Source organism: Artemia sp. Qi Xiang Cuo, chromosome 20, assembly GCF_049724085.1.
Source record: "Artemia sp. Qi Xiang Cuo chromosome 20, ASM4972408v1, whole genome shotgun sequence".
Classification (NCBI taxonomy): Eukaryota; Metazoa; Arthropoda; class Branchiopoda; order Anostraca; family Artemiidae; genus Artemia; species Artemia sp. Qi Xiang Cuo.
Window position 1 is genome coordinate 33702653 of NC_142813.1, and position 22766 is coordinate 33725418.

Genomic DNA, 22766 nt, shown 5'->3' on the forward strand with positions numbered 1-22766 from the left:
TGTAAAACGAACAGAAATTAATTAAAAAACTTTTTCCACAAAATAAGTTTTTCAAAGAAAGGTAAAGAACTCTATTAAACAAAAAATGTGCAAAAATAAAATAAAGTAATCTACCAAGCGTGAAACTACCAAAAATCAGAATTGATAAATAAATAAAACCCAAAACGAACAGAAATTACAATAAATAACCGAGTCAAACTCAAAACGAGCAGAAATTAACATAAGTTGGGCGCAAAACCCCTATGCCTTCCCAAGGCTAGAACAAAATTTGCACTTTACTGAAAAAAATATAAATGTTTTTACTTTTATAACTTTAATAAATCAAATAGTTTTAACATTTTGATTACTAAATATCAGTATATGTATATTAAACTGACAATGCACATTCATTTATATATTTTCCAGTAAAGTGTAAGTTTTGTTCTGGCCTTAGGAAGGCATAGGAGTTTTGCGCCCAACTTATGTTAATTTCTGCTCGTTTTGAGTTTGACTCGGTTATTTATAGAAATTTCTGTTCGTTTTGGGTTTCATTTATTTATGGATGCTGATAGTGGTGTATCGAGTGATAGTATCGAGACGATGATTTGTGGTAGTTTCATGCTTGGTAGATTATTTGATTTTATTTTGGCTCATATTTTGTATAATGGAGTACTTTACTTTTCTTTGAAAAACTTATTTTGTGGAAAAAGTTTTTAAATTAATATTTGACAAAAGGTGATATTAGTGCTTCCGTTCATGACAAATTTACGTTATGTCGAATTAAATTTTCTTTGGCAATGCTGAGAAGAGAAGGAAAGGGAAAGGCTAGCCTGTTTTACTTTATAATCTGAAGCCTAGCTTAGGCTAATATCTGAATAGACTCTCTAAAAGGCAGTTGTCTGACAATGGTAAGGGGTTTTCAGTTTAGGTAAAATTTTGGCTATCTTGGAAAGGGGTTAGGAAAATAAAACTTTCAGGGATGGGCCTACAGGCTAAAATAGGCTATGTCCTGGGAAGGTATTTTGAAATACCTACCTCCACTCCTTCTCCCTCTAGTGGGTCCTGAAATTTGCCTACATGACAGGCGGTAAATATTTACCAAGGTCAATATCTACCAAATCATATTATTGAGTTAGGACTAAAGTGAATAGGCTACACCATTCAATGCCTTTTTTTATGCTGATTACAAATATAATAAGCATTTCTATCGGAAATGAGTTTCAGCCCCCACCCCTATATAGGCCAATTCCGGGTTAGGTTAGTTTAGGTATAGCCTATATAGGGGGAGGGGGCTGATATTCATTTCCGATAGAAATGCTTATTATATTCGTAATCAGCATAAAAAAGGCATTAAATGGTGTATTCAATATATTACTAACTCAATAATATGATTTCATAGATATTGACCTTTACCAAATCATATTATTGAGTTAGGAATAAAGTGAATACACAATTTGATGCCTTTTTTATGCTGATTACAAATATAACAACCATTTCTCTTGGAAATGAATTTCAGCCCCCCCTAACCTAACCCTCATCCCCATATGTGCAAATATAGGCTTATACCTTGAACTGACATATATAGGGGGGGGAGGGGCTAAAATTCATTTCCAATAGAAATGGTTGTTATATTTGTAATCAGCATAAGAAAAGGCATCAAATGGTATGTTTAAAAGGCATCAAATGGTATATTCACTTGATTTGAAACTCAATAATATGATTTGGTAAATATTTAGGCCTAGCCTACCTGACAGGTCCATACCTATTGAAATTTTGACAAAACAACATTTTACCTTAATTTTCAGTTATCAGTTTTGTCTTCTCCAGCTTAAGTTCAGAAAATGCAATTCTTGTTATTTGGATAGAATTTTGAGCCATATCAATATTTTTTTTTCAAAATTTAGGCAATGTATTTACATATCTTTAAAACCTTATAAATTAGGATTGAGCAAAGTTGTGGAGCTGAAAACAACTTTGTTGTATCCCATTTAAGCAGAAGATCTATTTTGCAAGGTTTCACTTTTAGAACACACAGTTTTTTAAAGGTCATGACCCTCTGTAGAGAGAAGGAGTGACCCTCTACAGAGCATATTTTAGCCTGTAGACCCATCCCTGGAAGTTTCATTTTTCAACCTGACCCCTCTCAAAGATAGCCAAAAGTAGCTAAAGTAGAATTTTACCTTCAGTTTATTGCCTTTTTGTTTTACCATTCACCCTTATTGATAAACTGGGAATTTGGTTGTATTTTACTGGGATAACAGGCTAAGCCTACACCTTCTCTTTGGACAGACTGCACAAAACATGGGCATATCAAAGTGGGGCAGCAGCCCCCCCCCCGAGAACTTGCAATTTACCCTATATCTGGCTGAAAAGGCAGATGGTTGTGAAAGCAGTTAAAAAAGGTAGATGGCTAAAAAAGCAGTGGATAAAAGGTAGATGGTTGAAAAAAGCTGGAAATAAACTGCTTGAATGGCAGAATCAAAGTCAAACAAGAAGCAATTATCCATAATGTCTTGGAAATATTTAGCTCTAATCCAAGAAGATTGATCAATGCTGAAGCTTCTTGATGATTTATGATTTTTGGTGATTACTTATTAATAAAGATTTCATAGGTATGATAGAACTTGCTGGAAATGTAAGGTTTTGTGAACTGCTGATAAAACTTCAGCCCCCTGCCCTTCATCACAGAATCAGCTACCCCTCCCTGGATAAGAAGCTACATACACCCATGGCTCAAAAGCCAGTTGGATAGTATACCCAGTAGCCTAGTTGAAGTGCTAATCATCACAAAGTTCAATCACCATAAAACTTGTACATGGTGTACAAGTTTAATTAGAAGATTTAATAAATTAGAAAATTTACTAAAGGTCTAAAATAGGTCTAGTAGCTTTCCAAAAGGAAACATCTTAAAATAATAAATGTAGCCTAGTAGTATTAGGCTCCTTATTTTATGGCCCTTTTCAGCATAATAGTCATAACCCTGACAACACACTTTAAACCTACCCACATGCCATGAAGGACTAAGGACTAGTATAAAGCCCTAATAATAGGGTTAAATATGTCATACCAGGAGTTCAGCAGCTCTGCTGCTGGGCCACAGAACTTGGTACACAGCAAGCATGTATATATTGATTCTTCTTGTCACCTGTTCTTAAATTTCTAGGTGGCACTATAATTTAGCTAGGATAAAAGTGGAAATATTTGATGCCTTTTGTTATGCTCTTTCATAATACAATAATCACTTCTGTTGTACATTGCATCTTGAGCCTGCAAAGATGCAATTGCATCAAGGGGCTGCAAAAATATTTCATTTTTGTAACCACACAAAGAAGTTATAACCTAACCTACAAAATACTTGATTTTCAATTCAAACCATTTTCCTACTGTTTCAAGTTTTTCAAATGCCATCAATAAAAATAGTGCTGAATTTTGTAATTCAAAACTTTGCCATCAACAATTCAGGGTATATTCCAATTCAGGGTATATATTTGCACATTAGGGGTGTGTATGTGTGGGGGGGGGTGAAGTTTAAGGTAAATTTGCAGTGGACCATATAATTCAGCTAGGATAAAAGTGAAAACTTCATTTGATGTTTTTTTATGCTCTTTTATAATTCATATAAAATACTTTCAGGGACCCTTTAAGGGCTCAATATACAACTTGAAAAAGAAGCAGTTATTGCATTATGAAGGAGCATAAAAAGAGGCATCAAATGATGTTTTCTCTTTCATCCTAGCTAAATTGTAGTGCCACCTAGAAATTTGACCCATCATTTTATCAACATACATGTTTGGCACCAAAATATGCAGAAAAACAGCTGCAACATTAAGGGAAGGCCAGCAGCAGCCTTTCATACATAATCAGTCTTTCAGCTTTAATTTACAACAAATTCAGGCCTATTCATGAGTTAGGAATTTTGCTGGCTGGATGCTGGTCTTCTTTATTATTTGTCAAGAAAAGTAAAAATCTGGTAGAAACAAAATGACTAAGGCATTTCAGAACCCTTGTATAATAGTTGAAAGATCTAACAGCAATGCATTCCTAGCAGAATTAATTATCAAAATTAGTAGTGTTTTTTTTTTCATCTGGCAACTGTCATCATCAAGAAGAACTTTCACCATTTATATCACAGCTGGGCTGGTAACAAAATCTTTCCTCTTAGCTTTCATACCATCAAACATCCAGAAGGGATTTGGAAGGTATATCCCCTTTCAATCCTGATTGTTTTGATTATGAAAATCTTTGCTCTTAAATACAGACCAAACAGGTATTTTTTTTAACCCATGGAGCTCATGGCAAATTGCCAAGCTTGTTAGAGGTTCTAACTCCAGCCCCATCCCTACCTGCACTGCTGTCCTCTCACCCAATGCTTTCAGTAACCTCTATGATTTTGCAGCCATTGTGAAATAGGATAGTCACACCTGAACAAGTACAACCACATCCCAGCACCACCAAGGAAACAAAATACACCCATGGAAGAAATGGGGGCAGAAGAAAAGTGCTCACTGATTCATCAGTGAAGGCAAAGATTGAAGCTGCCTTTGCTACAAGGAAGGCAAAGAATAGTTGGAAAAAAATGAAGCAACAATAGCAAGCAAAATCAAGAAGCAGGCTATGAAGAGAATTGGTGAGAATACATCTCTGAGGGTGAAAATGAAACTGAAAAGGTTCAGACAGTGACTGTTGATGACAACTCAGACAGTTCTCTTGGATAAGGTAGTGAAAAGGAATGTGAGCATAGTTTTGATTTGGGTTGCAGTTGGCAATTTTGTAAAAGTCATTTATGAGGGCCATTAATGAGAAGGTAGAACCTATTGCAGAGGTTAGTGTGAGAAATATGGGAGAGGTAATGTGTGAAAGTGGCTAGAACAGCCAGATCACATCTACTACATGAAAGAGGATTTGTGATGGAATTTTCCAATTCTGATGTCTTTTTTGGCCTTCCCAGACTTGAATTAATACAAAACAACCTTTCATTCCGGAAAATATTGCAGAAATTTAAATTTGAGATCCCCTCTTTTCCATGAAAAAGTGGTATTTCTGCACAACCAATTTTGTATCTGTTATTAGGTGATTTTTGGTGCCAAAAGCATATCTGTTGCTCAAGTGCTGAGGTTTGGCCTTTTTGTTCATAGTTTTACTGGACTAATAATGTGGACTTCCTCTTAATGTCATGGCATCAGTTTAGGTTCAATATAATCACCTTGGGTATAAATACAAATTCTTCTTTGAAGTTGTGACCTATTTATGTTTAGTTGTTTTGTGGCCAGAATTGTTAACATACTAGTTTAAAACAAAGAAAAAAATATATAAACAAATTTGAGAAAAAATAACCGCATATATACACAATTATTGCTTGTTTACTTAATTAACAAGGCATACAATAATTCTAACAATAAGATATTTGTTGGCAATTTTTAGTGCTTTCTTCCACACAGCATAAATGAAATACATGATATATCAGCAGGTCATGTCATCATTAGGGCTGTTCTTTTACTCATCTTTGTGCTAAGATCTTACATCTTTTGACAAAGAATGCTTAAAAGTGAAATCTTAACACTAAGATCTTACATCTTATGTCGTTCTTTTGTAAATGTATTTCATCATTTTGCTGTGGTCAGCAGTTTAAGAGCAATGATGATTATATCATCAAAGTTCTCTCCTTATTGTTCTATATGATAGAAAGATGGCGTTCTTCATACTTTTTGCTTAGATCAGTGAGCTGTAAGATCTTAGAAAAAAGACGAGTTAAAGAACGGAAATCTTTGCAGAAAGATGTAATATCTTAGTGCAAAGGAACAGGCCTATTCTCTAAATAGTGTCCTTCATGTCATTAAAAAAGAATTTCCAAAATTCCTCTTTTTGTGCAAGTATTTTGAGAAATTTTGCAGTTACCTACAATTCCCATGTTTCTAAGTCATTTTGTAGAAGGCTATTAGTTTTAATAATATTTATTGTGATCATGGGTATTATGACCATACACATATAGACTATGTGTGATTAAATGCTAGTGATTAATGATTACATGCTAGACAACATGCTAGTGATTAATCAGTACAGCATGAAGCAATTTGATTTACATTTTTTGTTCATCAAAACAGTTTTATGAAATTACAAAATATACAAAAAGGTGCCTAAATTTGTTTCAAAATAATTGATTTTTGGTTATTATGGGCTTTGGTTTGTTCTTGACTAAGTTGCAGCTACCTCTGCAACCACAATAGGAATCTGCTGCATAGACTAAAATACATTCAGTTTAGCCTGAGTGATTGTGTTAAATATTGGATAAAAAATGTTATCCATAAAAATTAATTGAATGATTCACTGTCTGGCAAATATATCCAATATTGTTTAATGTAAAATAAGCCATCCAGCAATCAAATATAATTATTGTACTGGGATAAATTTAACCTTTTATTACATTAAGAATTGTCTCTGATGACCACTCTAGCACAGAAATAATGAAAACTCATTTGGTTTCCTGCTCTATCCCCCCAAAACCCACTGTCTTTCTATAAGCTGTCCTGTATTGTATTTTTTTTTATAAATTCATGCTTTGTCAATTTCAACTAATATCCCCAGGCCTCTAAATGCTCACTTTTGTAGTTAATAATGTCCAGAAAATCTTGCAGCAGAAATTAGGCCAATCTATTGCAGTTGTTTTACTTATTTGAAGTTCATTCACCATAAGCTCAGTTGAATTCACTCCTTATGGATACTACACCAAAAAAGTGTTATTTTGGATATCTCTTTTTAAAAAAAACTTTTGATCTGCATTACCAATTTCTTTTCCAAATTGATTGTTTAAATGAACATTTTCTTTTTGTGTATTGTCTATTAAAGTCGGTAGTAAAAGTTCTATGGCATGTAAATATATTTTGAACTTGATCAAATCAGTATTTGTTTTTGCATGTTGCACAGTATATGGAAATATTTTGTGGTTAAAAGTGCTGAGGTATAGCTGGTTTGGATGTTGGAATCAATGAAAGGAAACAATTCTTTTCTCACAACCAGTACATTCATTTTTTGCAGCTCCATTTATATATGAAGTTACATTCTGTCACTTTATCTTCACTCAATGAATATCAATTTTTAACTGGACTGATATAATACAATACAATGGTGGGCATCTTGGTAAACACCATAATAAAGTTTTTTTCTTTTGTCATTATTTAATTAAGAGCAGGTGTGTGCAGGGAGTATTTGAGACCGAGTTCCGAAAAAATTTTCTTGGCATTTACAATTTTCCAATGTTTTTCATATAATTTTAGTGTATTTTATTTTTTTTAATTTGTTATCCATTATTTTTACAGTCATTCCCTAATTGGGACAGAAATTTTCAATTTATTAAATCAGGTGGTGGGCAAAGTTTATCAGTGAATCCCATAAAATGATCAAACTACACAAGTGCCATAGGCTAGGTCAAAGGGCTAATTGATAAACTTCAGGGGAAAGATAAGGGTATTGTGATGTTTTAAGTTGGACATTTCGGATTAACTGTAATCCAGCCTGGTTTATGGACTACATGGCCCCCTTCTCCCTATATTCCCCAAAATTGCAGGTATAAGGGGCTGCTTGAACCAAACTGATGGTTATAGAATATTAGAAGAGGTCTGGTATCCCATCATGTCCAGCCAAGATGGGATACTGAGAATCATCATAGTTATTCCACTGAGAAGGATGGAAATATGTTAAACTATGTTTCTGTAGACAGACTTCCTGAAATAGTTTGAGTGTGATATTAAAAATAAACAGAAGTTTTATTGAGGAAACAAAATTTCCCCAGTGAAAGCAAAGAGCAACATTAAAATTTAAAAATACCAGAAGTTATCCTATACATTGGGAAGGCTGCTGCCACATTCAGTCCTTTGCTGTTTTACACTGAAGTGTGAGTTTTATTCAATGCTTCATGAATGAATATTCTAAGACAAGAGTAATGTTGCAAATGTATTATTATTATTTCTTTTTTTGTATTGCGCTTTGAGAATAAAAGGAGTAGAGTAGAATATTTTTATTTATAACACGTACATAAATAAATGTCACAAAACAGTGCACATGCCTGGTGGCATACTTTAGTGCTGAAAATATTGCCAACAAAAATACACAGCCATTTTCTAACTAAATTTTACAACAACAAAAAAGAAAACCCTAAGGACTTACTTAAATCTATTTGTGTTAAACATTAGAATTTTTAGCTTGGAAGTACCAGTTGGCTATACATATTGCACCAAAATGCATTCAAAAAGGGGACCAGTCTAGCTTTAGCATAAAGAATAGAGGGCTGTCAACAAGGGTAACCCCTTTCAACTACAGGATAATTTATAGTTGTTCTCAGTTTTAGTTTTTCTGTTTAGATTCCTTTGGAAAACTTGTTTTTTCAGCTTAAGGTAATATGGCTACCCAAAAGGTTGTTATAGATTTCAATGCCATAAAAAAGAAGAAAAAGATGATTACTCTGGGAACAATATCAGAATCAAGACTTTACTGTAGAACTGGGGTTTTGATCATAATCAGAAAAAATGTCAACATTGTTTCATTACCGTATTTTATCTTGAAAGCATTAAAAAGTTAAAAAAAAAAATATCTTCCCCACAACCTAGAAATATTTGATATTTCTAGACTAAAAATGAAAGCATAAAGTTGGTTTGACATATTTCCCAATTATTCATGGACAACTTCTAGGCAATGATTTCCTCATTGTTTTATTTTTGGTCTTCAAAATTTCAGTTTTCAAGTAGCTGAAAAACATAGGTTTATAATTTTTAATGTATTTGGAGGTGAAATAGGAACTCGAATAATCTACCAAGCATGAAACTACCATAAATCAGCATTGATAAATAAATGAAACCCAAAACGAACAGAAATTACAATAAATAACTGGGTCAAACTTAAAACAAGCAGAAATTAACATGAGTAGGGCTCAAAACCCTTATGCCTTCCCAAGGCCAGAACATAATTTGCACTTTACTGAAAAATATAAGTGTTTTTACTTTCATAACTTTAATAAATCAAATAATGTTAACATTTTGGTTACTAAGTATCAGTATATGTATATTAAACTGACAATTCACATTCATGTTGGATGTGTTTGGGAAAATGGTGGGTGTGAGAGGGGGATTAGTTGCTCTTCAATCACTTTTGAATATTAAAAAGGGGTTTACCCCTTTCAATTTAAAATCAAATGAGCCCTTTTCGAAGTTTCTACAACAACTCTTTCTATAAAACCTTATATGCCCCAGGGCATAACTTATAACCCTTGCCCTGAGGGCTGTGGGGGGGGGAGGGGTTGTCATCCACAAAGACATAATGTCCAGAACTTTCAACTACGTTGAAAAAAATGGCAATCCGAAAATTTTGATTATGTGTGTTTGGAGAAATGGCGGGCATGAGAGGGGGACTAGTTGCACTCCAATTACTCCAATGAGCCCTCAAATGAGCCGTGCAATCAAAGTTCCCATGACAACTCCTTTGATACGAAGTGCCCTGGTCTAAGCAACAACGACAACAAAAAATAATACATTTTACCCACTTTGATCTTTACTATAAAAATTTTAAGCTTTCCAATCACTTTCGACTATCAAAAAGAGTACTAGCCCTTTAATTTTTAGATCAAATGAGCCCCTTTTGAACTTTCTACGACAACGCTTTATATAAAAAACCTTATATATCCCCAGGGTATAACTTACAACCCTTACCCTGAGGGCTCTGGGGGGTTGCCATTCTTAAAGACCTAATTTTCAAAACTTTGAACTACGTTAAACAAAATAGCTATCTAAAAATTTTAATTGGATGTGTCTGGGGGAAAGGTGGGCGTGAGAGGTGGGTTAGTTGCCCTCCAATCACTTTCGACTATTGAAAAGGGCACTAGCCCTTTGAATTTCCAATCAAATGCACCCTTTTTTAAGTTTCTATGACAAATCTTTCGATAAAAACCTTACATGCCCCCAGGACATAACTTGTAACCCTTGCTCTGAGGGCTCTAAGGGGGGAGGGGTTGTCATCCTCAAAGACCCAATATCTAAAATTTTCAACTACGTTGAACAAAATGGCTACCTAAAAATTTTGATTGGATGTGTTTGGTAAAATGGTGGGCATCAGAGCGCGGTCAGTTGCCCTTAAATCACTTTTGACTATTGAAAAGGGCACTGTCCCTTTCAATTTCCAATCGCATGAGCCCTTTTTCAAGTTCCTCCGACAAAGCTTTCAACAAAAACCTTATATGCCTCCAGGGCATAACTTATAACCCTTGCCCTGAAGACCTGAGGGAGTGTCCTGCTCAAAGGTATAATTTCTAGAACTTTCAACTACGTTGAACAAAATGGCTATCTCAAAATTTTGATTGGATGTGTTTTGGGAAATGGTGTTTTGGGGAATGGCATAACTTACAACCTGCCAAATAACTTGCCCTGAGGAATGGGGGAGGGGGTGTCATCCTCAAAGAACTAATTTCCAGAACTTTCAACTACGCAGAACAAAATGACTATCTCAAAACTTTGTTTGGATGGGTTTGTGGAAAAGGTGGGCGTGAGAGGGGGGTTAGGTGCCCTCCAATCACTTTTGAGTAATAAAAAGAGCACTATCCCTTTCAATTTCCAATCAAATAGGCATCTTTTGAATTTTCTACGTCAACGCTTTTTGTAAAAACTGTATATGCCCCCAGGGCATAACTTCCACCCCCTCCCCTGAGGACTGTAGAGGAGGTTCCTCCTCAATAAAATAACTTCTATCTCGAAATAGCTATGCTGAAGAAAATGACTATCTCAAAATGGTGATAGGATGTGTTTTGGGATATGGTGGGCGTGGAAGTGGTTTTAGTTGCCTTCCAATCACTTTTGACTATTAAAAAGGACAAAAACCACTCCAATTTTCAATTGAATGTGCCCTTTTGGAAGTTTCTACGACAACTTCTTTAATACAAAGTGCCATGCTCTAAAGGAAAAAAATAATAAATATTACATTGTGCCAACATCATTCTTGTATGCCCCCCAGGGCATAACTTAAAACCCTTGCCCTAAGGGCTGTGGGGGAGCCCTCAGCAAGGGTTGTAAGTTATGCCATTCCCCAAAACACCAAACACCATTTCCCAAAACACATCCAATCAAAATTTTGAGATAGCCATTTTGTTCAACGTAGCTGAAAGTTCTAGAAATTATACCTTTGAGCAGGACACACAGTACTTTCTTTGCATTCTGAGACAAGATTAAAATGTCATTTCTGCATGATGAGCCGGAAAAAACAAAACAAAACAAAAACTAAAAAGAACAGGAAAGATGAATAATACATAAGAGGCATATTGCTGCTTACTAAGTATACGAAATTGCTGCTTACTAAGTCCCAAACATCATATTGTTTAAGGAAGCTCTCACTTTTTTTTTATTTTAGTCAGCCACTCTCAAGCCGTACTTGAGTGCTGTCAGAAGTTCCTTGGAATCTGCTATGTGTTTGGAAAACTTTGAATCCCAAGTGGTAGAGAGGCACAATAAGCCAGAGGTGGAAATAAGGTTAGTAGCTTATGAACTGAAACTAGTTGTCAAAGGCAACACTATATCAAACATGTCAGTTCTTGTAGAATAGTTTTGTTCTTTAGTCATAAGTCAAACGGAAAATATAAAACATATAGAATAATGCTGGTATTTAAAAGTTTAATCATCTTTTTTTATTGCTTATTCTGTCACCAGGGCTTGTACAGAGAATTAAAAAAAATCATATCTGCATATGGATTAACATGCACAATGGATTCACTGGTATAGTCGAATAGTCAGTCACATGTTCAATTTATTGAAGAAGATATATTCACTAGCAGAAACGGGGAGGGGGTATATATATCTCCTGACCAAAAATATTGAGGAGGGAGGGGGCGCTTACCTCCTCAGTTTAGAGGATTTTTCTAAATAAAGAGTTTTGTGTCAAATTGGAAATATAAACGTTTGTATTAATGCAATGAAAGTTGTTCGAAAAAAAGTAAAGAATTAAAGTAGTAAAGTTTTATATTTTATTATTGATGCTCAATAGCTCAACTACTATTTGGTTTATGAATAATTTGGTTCAGGTACTCCAGCAATGATTTCGCTTGTCTCTTAACAATTATAGGTGACAGATTTCGTTCTGGACAGTCTATTTGGTGATTTTACACATTAATTTATGCCATATACAAAAAAAAATCTAATTCCGCATATGTCCCATCAAAGAGTATAAGAAACTTTAATTAGTTGGTCTTTGGCAACTTAAAATGAAAAAAATGGATTAAAACTACCAGCGACTAGGTAGTAAAGTTTTTAAATTTTAATGTTGATGCTTCCTCTTATTCCCTTGTCTCTCATTTTAGTAGTTGGTTTGTGTGGGTAGAAGAGAATCAGAAGGAATATGTTATGTTTTATGTAATTGCTGTTTGTGGAGGTACGGTACCAAAGAGTTTGTGCTTTCTTATTTCTGTTTGGGTTTTTGTTGTCTTTTTTTGTTACCCTGCATGCACTTATGTATAGGGTGCACTATTGTGTACATATATAATGTCAATTTCATAACTCAATTTGTTGAGACTAAATTAATAAATATGGATATAAAAAGTTGGCTGTTGCTAGAAGGAACCCAATATATCAAGTATATTTGGAGAAACTTAAAATATAAAACTGTTATACACCTTTTATTTTGTAAAATATTATATTATTATTTTCACATAGTAATTCAAAATAGAAAATATTGTGTTTACAGGGTGCTGAATTGAATCTCAATAATGGCTCCAAAAATTTAAATGGTAACCTCTGTAACATGCTACATATTTGGATTTTGATTAAAAGGATAAAGGATATTTTGCTTATAAATGATCTAGTCAAATTTTTCGATAGGGATATTTAGATAAGTTTGACTTCATTTGCAATATTTTATTGGTTTATTATTTCCAAAATGCTCATAAAAATACAGTTCACTCGACACTCGCAAGCATTTGAAAGACAAGTATTGTATTGACCAGTGTTATTCTATGTTAACTTAGCTTATTTGTTGTATTTTTCATATACTTGTACTGAATTGTTATTTGAAAACATTTTGATATAAATATGCTTGTTTTTTTAAGAGAAAAAATGCTCAATTTTTAGTTGCAGAAATTTCTTAAAGATTTAGATTTGAAAGATTTGAAGTGTCCCATCAACCCCAAGAAAGGGATGCTGGAGGTCCTTCTACATTGCATTTTTAGTTTTTCACCAAAGCCTCATGAACACCTACTAAATTAATTCCAACAGAATTAATTCCAAAATATTTAGCATTTCAAGAAAAATTGGTTAACCTATATGCAGGAGCGTCCCGAGCCTCATTTAATTGGGGGGGGGGATCTTAGTATATTTAACCGAATCGCTGCCTGATTTATGCGGAATTTTCTGCAGAAATCAAGAATTTTGCTAAATTTCTACCGAAGTTTTCGCTTTCAACCAAATTTTACCGAATCCCAAAAAGTTTGCCCCCCCCCCTTCGGGATGCCCCTGCCTATATATGTTAAAATAAGAAAAAAGAGAGATAGTTAGTTTTTTTTTTTTTTCAGAATTGGTTGTCTGAACATACCTTGGTATACTTATGGGCTTTCAGCACAAATGAATTCATGTATATAAACTCTTATTATTATTTTTTAACTTCGATAGATAATAGATAAATTTTATTTGCAGGACCAGTGAAGAATTATTACTTAAACCAGTCGTTATTAGCCGAAATGAGAAAGAAAAGGTCTTAATTGAGCCATCAATCAACTCTGTGCGAATCAGTATTGGCATTAAGCAAGCTGACGAGATTGAAAAGATTTTGTGCCACAAATTTATGAGGTTTATGATGATGAGAGCGGAAAATTTCGTCATACTGAGAAGAAAACCTATTGAGGTAATCACAACTGTATTAAGTCATGACTGCTTTCTGTAATCCTGTGGTGACATAGATGAGTTCTCACAGGAAAAACAACAACAATGCATTGAGGGTCAAAACATCAAAATATATGCTTTGTTTATTTTATTATTAGTGAAATATTAAATATATTATATTTATCTATATTATTTTACTTATTTCTTAGACTGCACTGCCTTTAAGTTTCAAAATAATATGAAAATATAGAAATACATGTTTTAAAATTCTAAATAAGGAAATGAAGCCCAACTATTCCGGTTTTACATATGGGAACTATTATCAATGGAAAGAGAGGAGAGAAAAAACAGAAAAACCAACACAAATATGCAAAGAAAAGCATCAAAACATTATTTTAATTTACTTATTTTTATTTATTTACTTGTTCATTTATTTATTTTGTTTTAATTTACTTGTTTTATTTTACTCTTATTTCACTTATTTATTATACTTTATCTTATTTATTGTGGTATGACTTCATGTGCAATTTAAATTGATACGAGATTGTTGTTGTTGTTGTTCGGGGTTTGACGCGTACGACTAATAGGTCATATGCGTTCGTATCACTCGATTATTCTGTGGCTTCTATAATCACTAGCTTGCTTGGGTGTCACTTCAGTCAATATTCACTGAACCAGATCATGTATCACTTTAACTTGCTATTGGTGGGGGTTATTCACCTGCACCAACTGCCTGCGTTGAAAAACAGGAATCAAAATAAAGCAAATGTGCTCTGTCATACAGGAATTAAAGTACATATACAACGCAATTATAATAAATAACTCATTTTTGCACGCTATAACCTGCCTCATACTTCCAGCTATAAAACAATTACAATAAGGATAATAAAATCAAGCAAAATAGAAAATAGGATAACTCTAAAATAGAAAATTATAGGGATAAAAAAAATCTTATAAGGAATGAACCAAACCAGTAGTCTTAACAAAACTACTTAAAGGTTTTGTGTTTAGTCGCCTAGCCCAAGGAGGAGACGTGTGATGTCCCAGAACAGAACGCATTGTGAATGCCTTAAATGCCTTCTCACAACAATTCTTTATTATTTCCCTCTCTTTTTCATATTTTCTACAGTTGAAGATGATCTGACGTATGTCTTCATTTACTCCACGAATGTCGCAGTTTGGGGATGGGGCCATTTTCCAATGGAATAGTGTGAATTTTGTCTTTGCATGGCCACATCTAAGACGAAAGAGGCAAGTTGAACGGATGCGAGATGTGAGGTATTCATTTTGATGGCTGCTTATAACCGTAGGGATCCAGGAGCTGGGTATGGAAAGAATGGAGTTAAGGTTCTTCTTCTTCCAAACTTTTCGAACTGATTGAAGACAGGAATTCAGGACCAGTAATAAGGGTTTGAGTGATCAGACCCAGTTGGGAGGCTTGTTTTGCAGCCTGGTCTGCGAATTCATTTCCTGTTATACCACAGTGTGCTGGAACCCATATAAATAGAACTGATAGACCATTTCTTGCAAGTTGTGTAGCCAAATTTTCAATCTCAATGACAACATTTATTGCTTGGTTTCGCTGGTGTCAAAGGTAATCCACACCAGCAAAACCAAGCAAGAAATGTTGCCATTGAGACTGATACAAGATTTTCCACGTTTTTGATACTCAGGACATGCAACAGCAATGTGCGCAGCATTTCATTTATTTACTTTTTTATTTATTTAGTTTCATCTACTTACTGTATTTTACTTTATTTTACTTATTTATTATGCTTTATTTTATTTATTGTGATATGACTTCATGTGCAATCTAAATTAATACGAGATTTTCCACGTTTTTGGTGCACTGGACATGCAACACCAATGTGTGTAGCTTTCTTGATGCTTTTATAACTGTAAGATAATGTCGATAAAAATAATTTGGGAAAACGGAGGAAATAAATGAATTTTCAATACTTCAGATGTAAGGTCAATGGGCAATTTTAGGCTAAACCCCCCATAACAACCAAAAGGGGCTAAAAAAACGGGTGAACCTTGTATAGATCGTATTATTTTACTTTCAACTTATATGCCTCTTAGATTTCGTTTTTGCAGGTTTATGTTAAATATCAATTTCTTATAAATATCTTTCTAAACAGTTCTTGGAATCATATACGTATTATTAAATATTGTGTTTAGTTTGTTGACAGACGTTTGCACTCTTTGTCTTTAAATCACGTAACATTTGCCACATTAATGCCAAAGACTTACGATAAATGGTTCATCGTTTTTATATAATGGGCTATGTCTGTAACTCTCAACTCCGAAAATATTCCTTTGATGTTATTCAACATATACCTGAATCCACTCTACCAAGCGAAAGCAAGTGTTTTTCATTGTGCAAGCAGTACATTTCATCAAAATAGTGATGAATTTTGTATGTAGTTTTGTTAAGTCTACCCTGTTTTTCTCATATTAGGTTGAAGGGTGTGTGTGTGGGGGGGGGGGGTAAGTGGACTTTGAATTTTGTGACAAGTAAAGGGGAAATCCTTTGTCTCTGTTCCTCCCCAAATATTTATATACTACAGGATTTCGAACTTGCGCGACGGTGGCACTTGCCGTCTCCTTTAGAGCTGGAACTCTTGTCTCCTTGGTAGCCTTTCACAGGAAGTTCAGTTTGGAAGTAATAGGTTGAAACTTGACCTTTATTGACGTGTGTATGCATCCAAGAAATTCCATTAGAATTGAAATGAATTTTATGTAGCTTAGGTAGCTTCATCTGGTTTTGTTTCAATTATTTTTTACACTTTGGAAATCGGTCTATTGTGTATGGATTTTCTATATAGACCTGTCCATAGTCTCAGCAAGAGTAGTTAAGGAGTGTTTGTTTTTATGACTTGAATAACTTGTACAATTAAAATGTATATTTAATAGTTGGGATGATATTGGCCACAACTTGAATGATGATCTAGTAATTGCCCAGAGTGATTTACCATGCTTTAATCTGGTTTACCATCTACTAAAAGGAACTTAGCTGATAATTATATTTTGATTCAAAACTTTTTTTTATTGCACAGTAAAACTGGAAGTATTTGATTGACTTTCGACGTTCTGGGGAAAAAATAAAAATCATTCTTATTGTTTTAATGACAATCTAACTGATTCAGCGGGCAATCGAACCGTTTTAAGAAAATATATTTAAAAAATGGCCACAGACAAGTGTGCTGCACATGGTCTGATACTGACGTTTTATTGATATGGAAACTAACCACGATTAACGGAAAAAAACCTATTGATAGAATATATTGATGTGGTTTATGTGCCGATCTCAAGTGATTGTTATTGCTTCACATTAGGGGATGCGATGTCTTTTGAAGGTATTAAAAGTTGGCAGAAATTTAACATCTTAAAGAGTAAATCATAATAATATTAAAAAAGCCGCTATGCATCGCGGACTTATGAACGATGGCGATACATGGGACGATACTTTAGACGGAACCATTCTTTGTAGTATGGAGAGGCGACCTTGAAAATTTCGTATACATCTTTTTAATTGTGGTTCCAGCAATTGCACATAATCCTTGTTCAAAATAAAGACAAATCTATTTGAGGAGTAAATTGTAAAGTTCGAGTGTACAGAGGATTATAATAACTGAAAAAATCACAATACTAAGAATTTAAAACATTCTTTTATTGAATGATAAAATGTTTGTAAACTTTGATCTTCAATTTCAATTAATGACGCAGCATTTGCACAGCAAGAAATGTTTGATCCAGCTGTTTTGTACCTAGAGAGGGGAGGGGGGATGATCTCTCCAGACTCGCAAGATTTTACCAATCATTTCTTGGTGGTTCGTTTGATTGACCTGTTTGCTTTGTTTATTCCGATTTTCATATTAATATCTGCATATATGCTGGATTCAATCCACCCACGATACCCAGACTGAATTTTCTTTAAAAAAGCAAAAATATATAAATAACTTATCGGTGACGTATCCAAGGCTCTAATGTGAAATATTATGGTTTGTGTAATGTCATCCGTTGTTTCCTAGTCTTTAAGTTTTCACTGTTTTGCAAATTTGCCCTTTTTCAAAAATGGGCTCATAAAATGAATTCCCGTGTACGTACCTTGTCCTGTCACCTTTTAAGCGTTTATTTTTTTTTATAGGGATACGACATCAGTTTTTTAATTACAAATTTTCATACAGAAGCTATGTATAAGCATAAGCTAGTGGACTTTGTAATCCACTTTATGGAGGAGATAGACAAAGAAATATCCGAGATGAAATTGGCTGTGAATGCACGTGCTAGAATATGTGCCGAGGAATTTTTAAAACGAGTATGTATTCCAAAATGTTTGTTTGTATTTCTGTGAAGTGTCACTTCTAGGATAAGTAAATTTTATCTCCGAGATTTTGTAGAAATAAAAAAGACATTTACGTTTGGTACTTTGCCCTTCATCTACCAGCTATCAATAAATGTGGTGTGATCTGTATACTATACATACATCATACCGCTCTATCCGTTGGATAAAGGGGCACATAGCAACATATAATAAACTGTTTCACGCATGCAAATAATTTATTAAACCATACTGCCTAATTAAAACGAAGTGAAACTACATAATGAGTAAAACCTCTAATTAAGAAAGTAAAAAATTGAATAAAAAAAAATGTATATCTTGCATGTACTGATAAAATCTCAGAGTTCTTGGATTTTTATTAGTATAAAACATGAACACATTTTTTTTCAATTCTTCAAAGTATTAATTAATAGTTTTACCCGTCATTTTATTAATTATACTGAGTTCTCAGACCAGATCATAATCATTGATTGATTAATAAAGCCTCTCTTTTTTATCACTTTCATTGAATAAGCTCAAAAGCGAACAAACTAAATTTTTGGCTCACATCCGGCTTCTGTCCAATTTTCTTGTTGTAGTTTGTTTGACATTTATTGTTATGATTTGGGTCGTTCCTTACTAAGTACCCCCTACTGGGGCCACTTAATAAAAAGTATTTGAAAATTGTTTTGGATAGAGATTCTCCAGAGCCATTGCTGACGCAAAGGGTGTCGAACCGACGTTTAAGTTGCAGGGTCTTGTTTTTTAGACACAAGTAGCAAGCATGTCCCCGAAACTTGCGACAACGGGGATCGATCCTTTGACCCTGTATTTCAATGCAGAGCATCAATCCACTATGCTACCATAGGGTTCTCTCTCTTTATCCTTATAGCCTCAAAAATAGTCAAAAAGTTTTTTGCTCTGCTACAAACCTTGGATTTTTGTTTAATACGAAAGTTTAGCAGGAAGAGAATTCAGCCAGATTTCTCAAAACAAGGAATTATAGGTTTTAAAGTCATTTTATAGTAGCCAGGTGATCTGCCATTTTTAATCTACTCAAAGACTTTTTCTCTCTGCGTTTCAATTATATCCTTTTCAACTTAAAAACTTGTCTTTTCTTAATACCGGTGAACTGAGTTTTTCTTCTTCGTTAAAGGTATGTTTCTCTTGGAGAGCTCGAACTTCACAGCTATTTCCGTACATGATACCTTTTTAGGTGAAAATGGTAAATACCTTCTACTTTGATGGCTTGGATAATAACTTGGCTGAGTGCTAACTCTGCTCGGACCATGGGCACTAATCGGAATGTAAACTTGTGGTGTTTTTACTAGACCTTGGAGTTTTCGTGGACTTTCCCTGGTTGTCAGATCCTTGTATTGGAGGCCAAATGCTTTATTAATACTACTGGATAATTTTTCTTTATTTTTATACTGGTCATATATGGTGATCCGCCCCAACCAAGCATCGCCCTCTTCCGTCTGATTACCTGCCGTTAGACAAAAAAGTTGGATGTGTAGATCTATAGGGTCTTATCGGCCTCCACTATATTTAAGCCTTTTCACTTAAAGATTAACTTCAATTTAATAGGAGAGACAGGGTGCCTCTCGTCAGACCATTCATTCCAGCCTCAAATCAAGTGACTAATGATTATGCTACCTTCGCATGGTCAGTATGCCACGGCTCTTTAGTTCATCAGTGGGCAGGCCTGACCTCCCAAAATTAGGAGGCGATGTCGTTGTAACTAATATTGTGAATTTTAATGATAAACTATCACATGAATGGAGATATTTTAATGATAAACTGTGTTGCATATTGTGGAGCAGTAGGATAGTGGCCATAGTAGGAAGTAGTTGTTTATGCTCACACCTCATACCCATGGTCTTAGAAGTTTTGTTTTGTTTCTTTTTGAGCATTCGCTTGTGCTGCAGTCTTATACGTATTTTTTTTATAAGGGGTCATGAATAAACCATTCATTCATTCTTAAATTGTAGAAGAAACAATTTTTTACGAGAAGCGAATATATATATTTTTTTCGTTTCAGTTCTGAACAAGTCTATTCGTCAGTATGTGGGTGAGTCATGCGTCTTATATGTTAATTGTCACTGCTTTTATTCAAGACTTCCAGTTTTCTACCTTGTTTCGTAAATCAGTTGTAAGTTTACGCTTTTTAATGAAGTTGGAGAAAAATTTAAAGCTATGTTTGAAGTCATTAGTTTCTTGATAGTATCTAGGCACTCTTAATGAGTAGTTGTTCATCTGATATGTAGGTAGATAGCCCATACAACAAACAAGAATTTTGTGGTGACAGCAATGCTTAATTAGATAAGGAGAGGTTAGTCACCTTATTAAAAGGTGAATATCAAGATGTGACAAAACAAGTTCATCTGAAGAATAATAATAATGATAATAAGCAGAAATAAAAAAGAGGGTAAGTAAGATACAAGGAGTTGGACAATTTAGTAGTAAAACTCCAAAAACGGAAAGAATTGCTTCGTTTATTGATACTCCATCAAACATACAATCTAGTGACTGGGCACTCTCCATCCTTGCCCACCATTAACCACCAATAATTCAAAACCATTACAATAGGCTATCATCAGAATAGCCATTATATCATTAGTACAGCCGATGCCATGTCACATATACTTTATTTATTTTATTATTAGTGAAATATTATATATATATATATATATATATATATATATATATATATATATATATATATATATATATATATATATATATACATAATATTTATTTATATTATTTTACTTATTTCTTAAACTGCACTGCCTTTAAGTTTCAAAATAATGTGAAAATATAGAAATACATGTTTTAAAACTCCAAATAAGAAAATAAAGCCCAACTATTGTTTTTACATCTGGACACTATTATCAATGGAAAGAGAGGAGAGAAAAAAAAGGAATAAACAACACAAATATGCGTAATTATGTACAAATATGAGTAATTTATCGTGAAAATTTTCAGCATTGAACGAAGCATCTTAGATATGGTGGAATTTTGCTGAAAGATTCTGGTTTCTTCTCTGAAAAAGCGTTTAATTTGATTTACTTTTATTTATTGTTTGCAAATTTTACCGAGAAGTAAACGTACTTTTCAGTGCAAATTGTTTACTGGTCTTAAAAAAAATGTAAATTTTCTCTTGTTTTTGGCCCGATCTCTAAATTGTTTTGACAAGTGAACTGATGAAAATGAGCCAACATCGGTTGTGATATCATTGAGATGACGAAATATCGATTGCCGAATCGTCGATATCGATACTTAAAATATCGTCACATCGATTTGTACCAAGGAGATCTCTGAATCCCAGATAATTTGAAAACACCCTTTATTTGTTAATAATTCACTTTTACGCTCTGTTAGTGATAAACAATGGGGGGAGCAATACATATTTATACATATTTACATATTACAAAAATATTGATCTTATTTTGAACGAAAGGGCTCATTAGCTATCGAAAGTTTTTTTTTGAAGGGATCGACATGCAAGATATTCTTAAAAGCTCTATATCGTATGTGTGACTAATGACCAATGAAAATTTATATAGCTTTTCCAATTTAGACGGTCAAATAATGGTGTGAGCACAAGATTCCTAAAATGTTTCCATGTAAAACGGAAATATTACAAAAAAAGCATGAGTTTCTTTCATCTCCTTTTTTTGGTAATTAATAGGTATTACACTACTCCAATGACAATATATGCATATGCTGGAGAAAGTTGGATAATGATTCTTTAAATTGCCACAAAGTGCATTAGCAGGCTAGGTCTACAAAGGAAAATAATTACCTTTCTTATACATACCACACAACAGGAAGAGTTGAATGTATCATCTACTTCATAGACTATTCAAAACGGAAAAATTTGTCAAGAATATTCTTTTTTTGGGTACTTCTGTATTATCCCGATTACAATCAAGACGTTTGCTCTGAGTAAAACCGGTTTTCCTGTCGCATTCGGTTATAATTAGTTTATTCTTTCCTGAAATAAACTACGATGCAGGTATATTTTAATTAAATATTTGATATATAGAGGCGGTTAGGTATATATGGCTAGACGGCCTGCTTTCCATAATTCTTTGTTGTAGTTTAAATAGTTTTGTTACTGAAGGATTACTTTTTCATTATATTTTGGTATATTTCATTAGGATTAACCTAACTTTACTTCTTGAGTTTCTTTGGGATAATACACAAGTACCTTTTTTTGTTTTCCATAGCCCGATTTTAAATCTTCTATGGTCTGTGTTGCTATTTGACACGATAATGCTGCAAAATCACGAATTACATAGCCCATCAATCCGGGACCATTGCTTTCCCTGAGGCCAAAATAATTTCAATGTTTAAAAGAATATGGGAATTGGAGCTTGGAATGTTAAGACGTTAAAAAATAACTATCGTATCGGCATTTTGACTGACAGATTCACCCGATTCGAACTGGACTTATTAGGAGTTTCAGAAACTCATACCAGGGGTAGGAAGCATGAAATTAGGTGATAAAGAATTAATTTATTCAGGCAGGAAGGATGGGGTACATAGACAGGGAGTAGGGCTCATGATGAATAAGGAATCTGCTAAGTCTTTTTTAGGCTGGGAAGGTATTAATAATA

The 22766-nt window shown here is 33.9% G+C and overlaps 1 protein-coding gene across 1 annotated transcript; it reads left to right on the forward strand.

Annotated features, from left to right (window-relative positions):
- The first annotated feature begins 773 nt into the window (after window positions 1-773).
- Window positions 774-20350, forward strand: Arpc4 (Actin-related protein 2/3 complex, subunit 4). The gene is made up of 5 exons (XM_089106332.1): window positions 774-887; window positions 11362-11480; window positions 13632-13839; window positions 17968-18138; window positions 20183-20350. Exons 1-5 carry the CDS (start codon window positions 885-887, stop codon window positions 20186-20188), a joined length of 507 nt encoding a protein of 168 aa, XP_088962458.1. The 5' UTR covers window positions 774-884; the 3' UTR covers window positions 20189-20350.
- Window positions 20351-22766: the final 2416 nt, after the last annotated feature.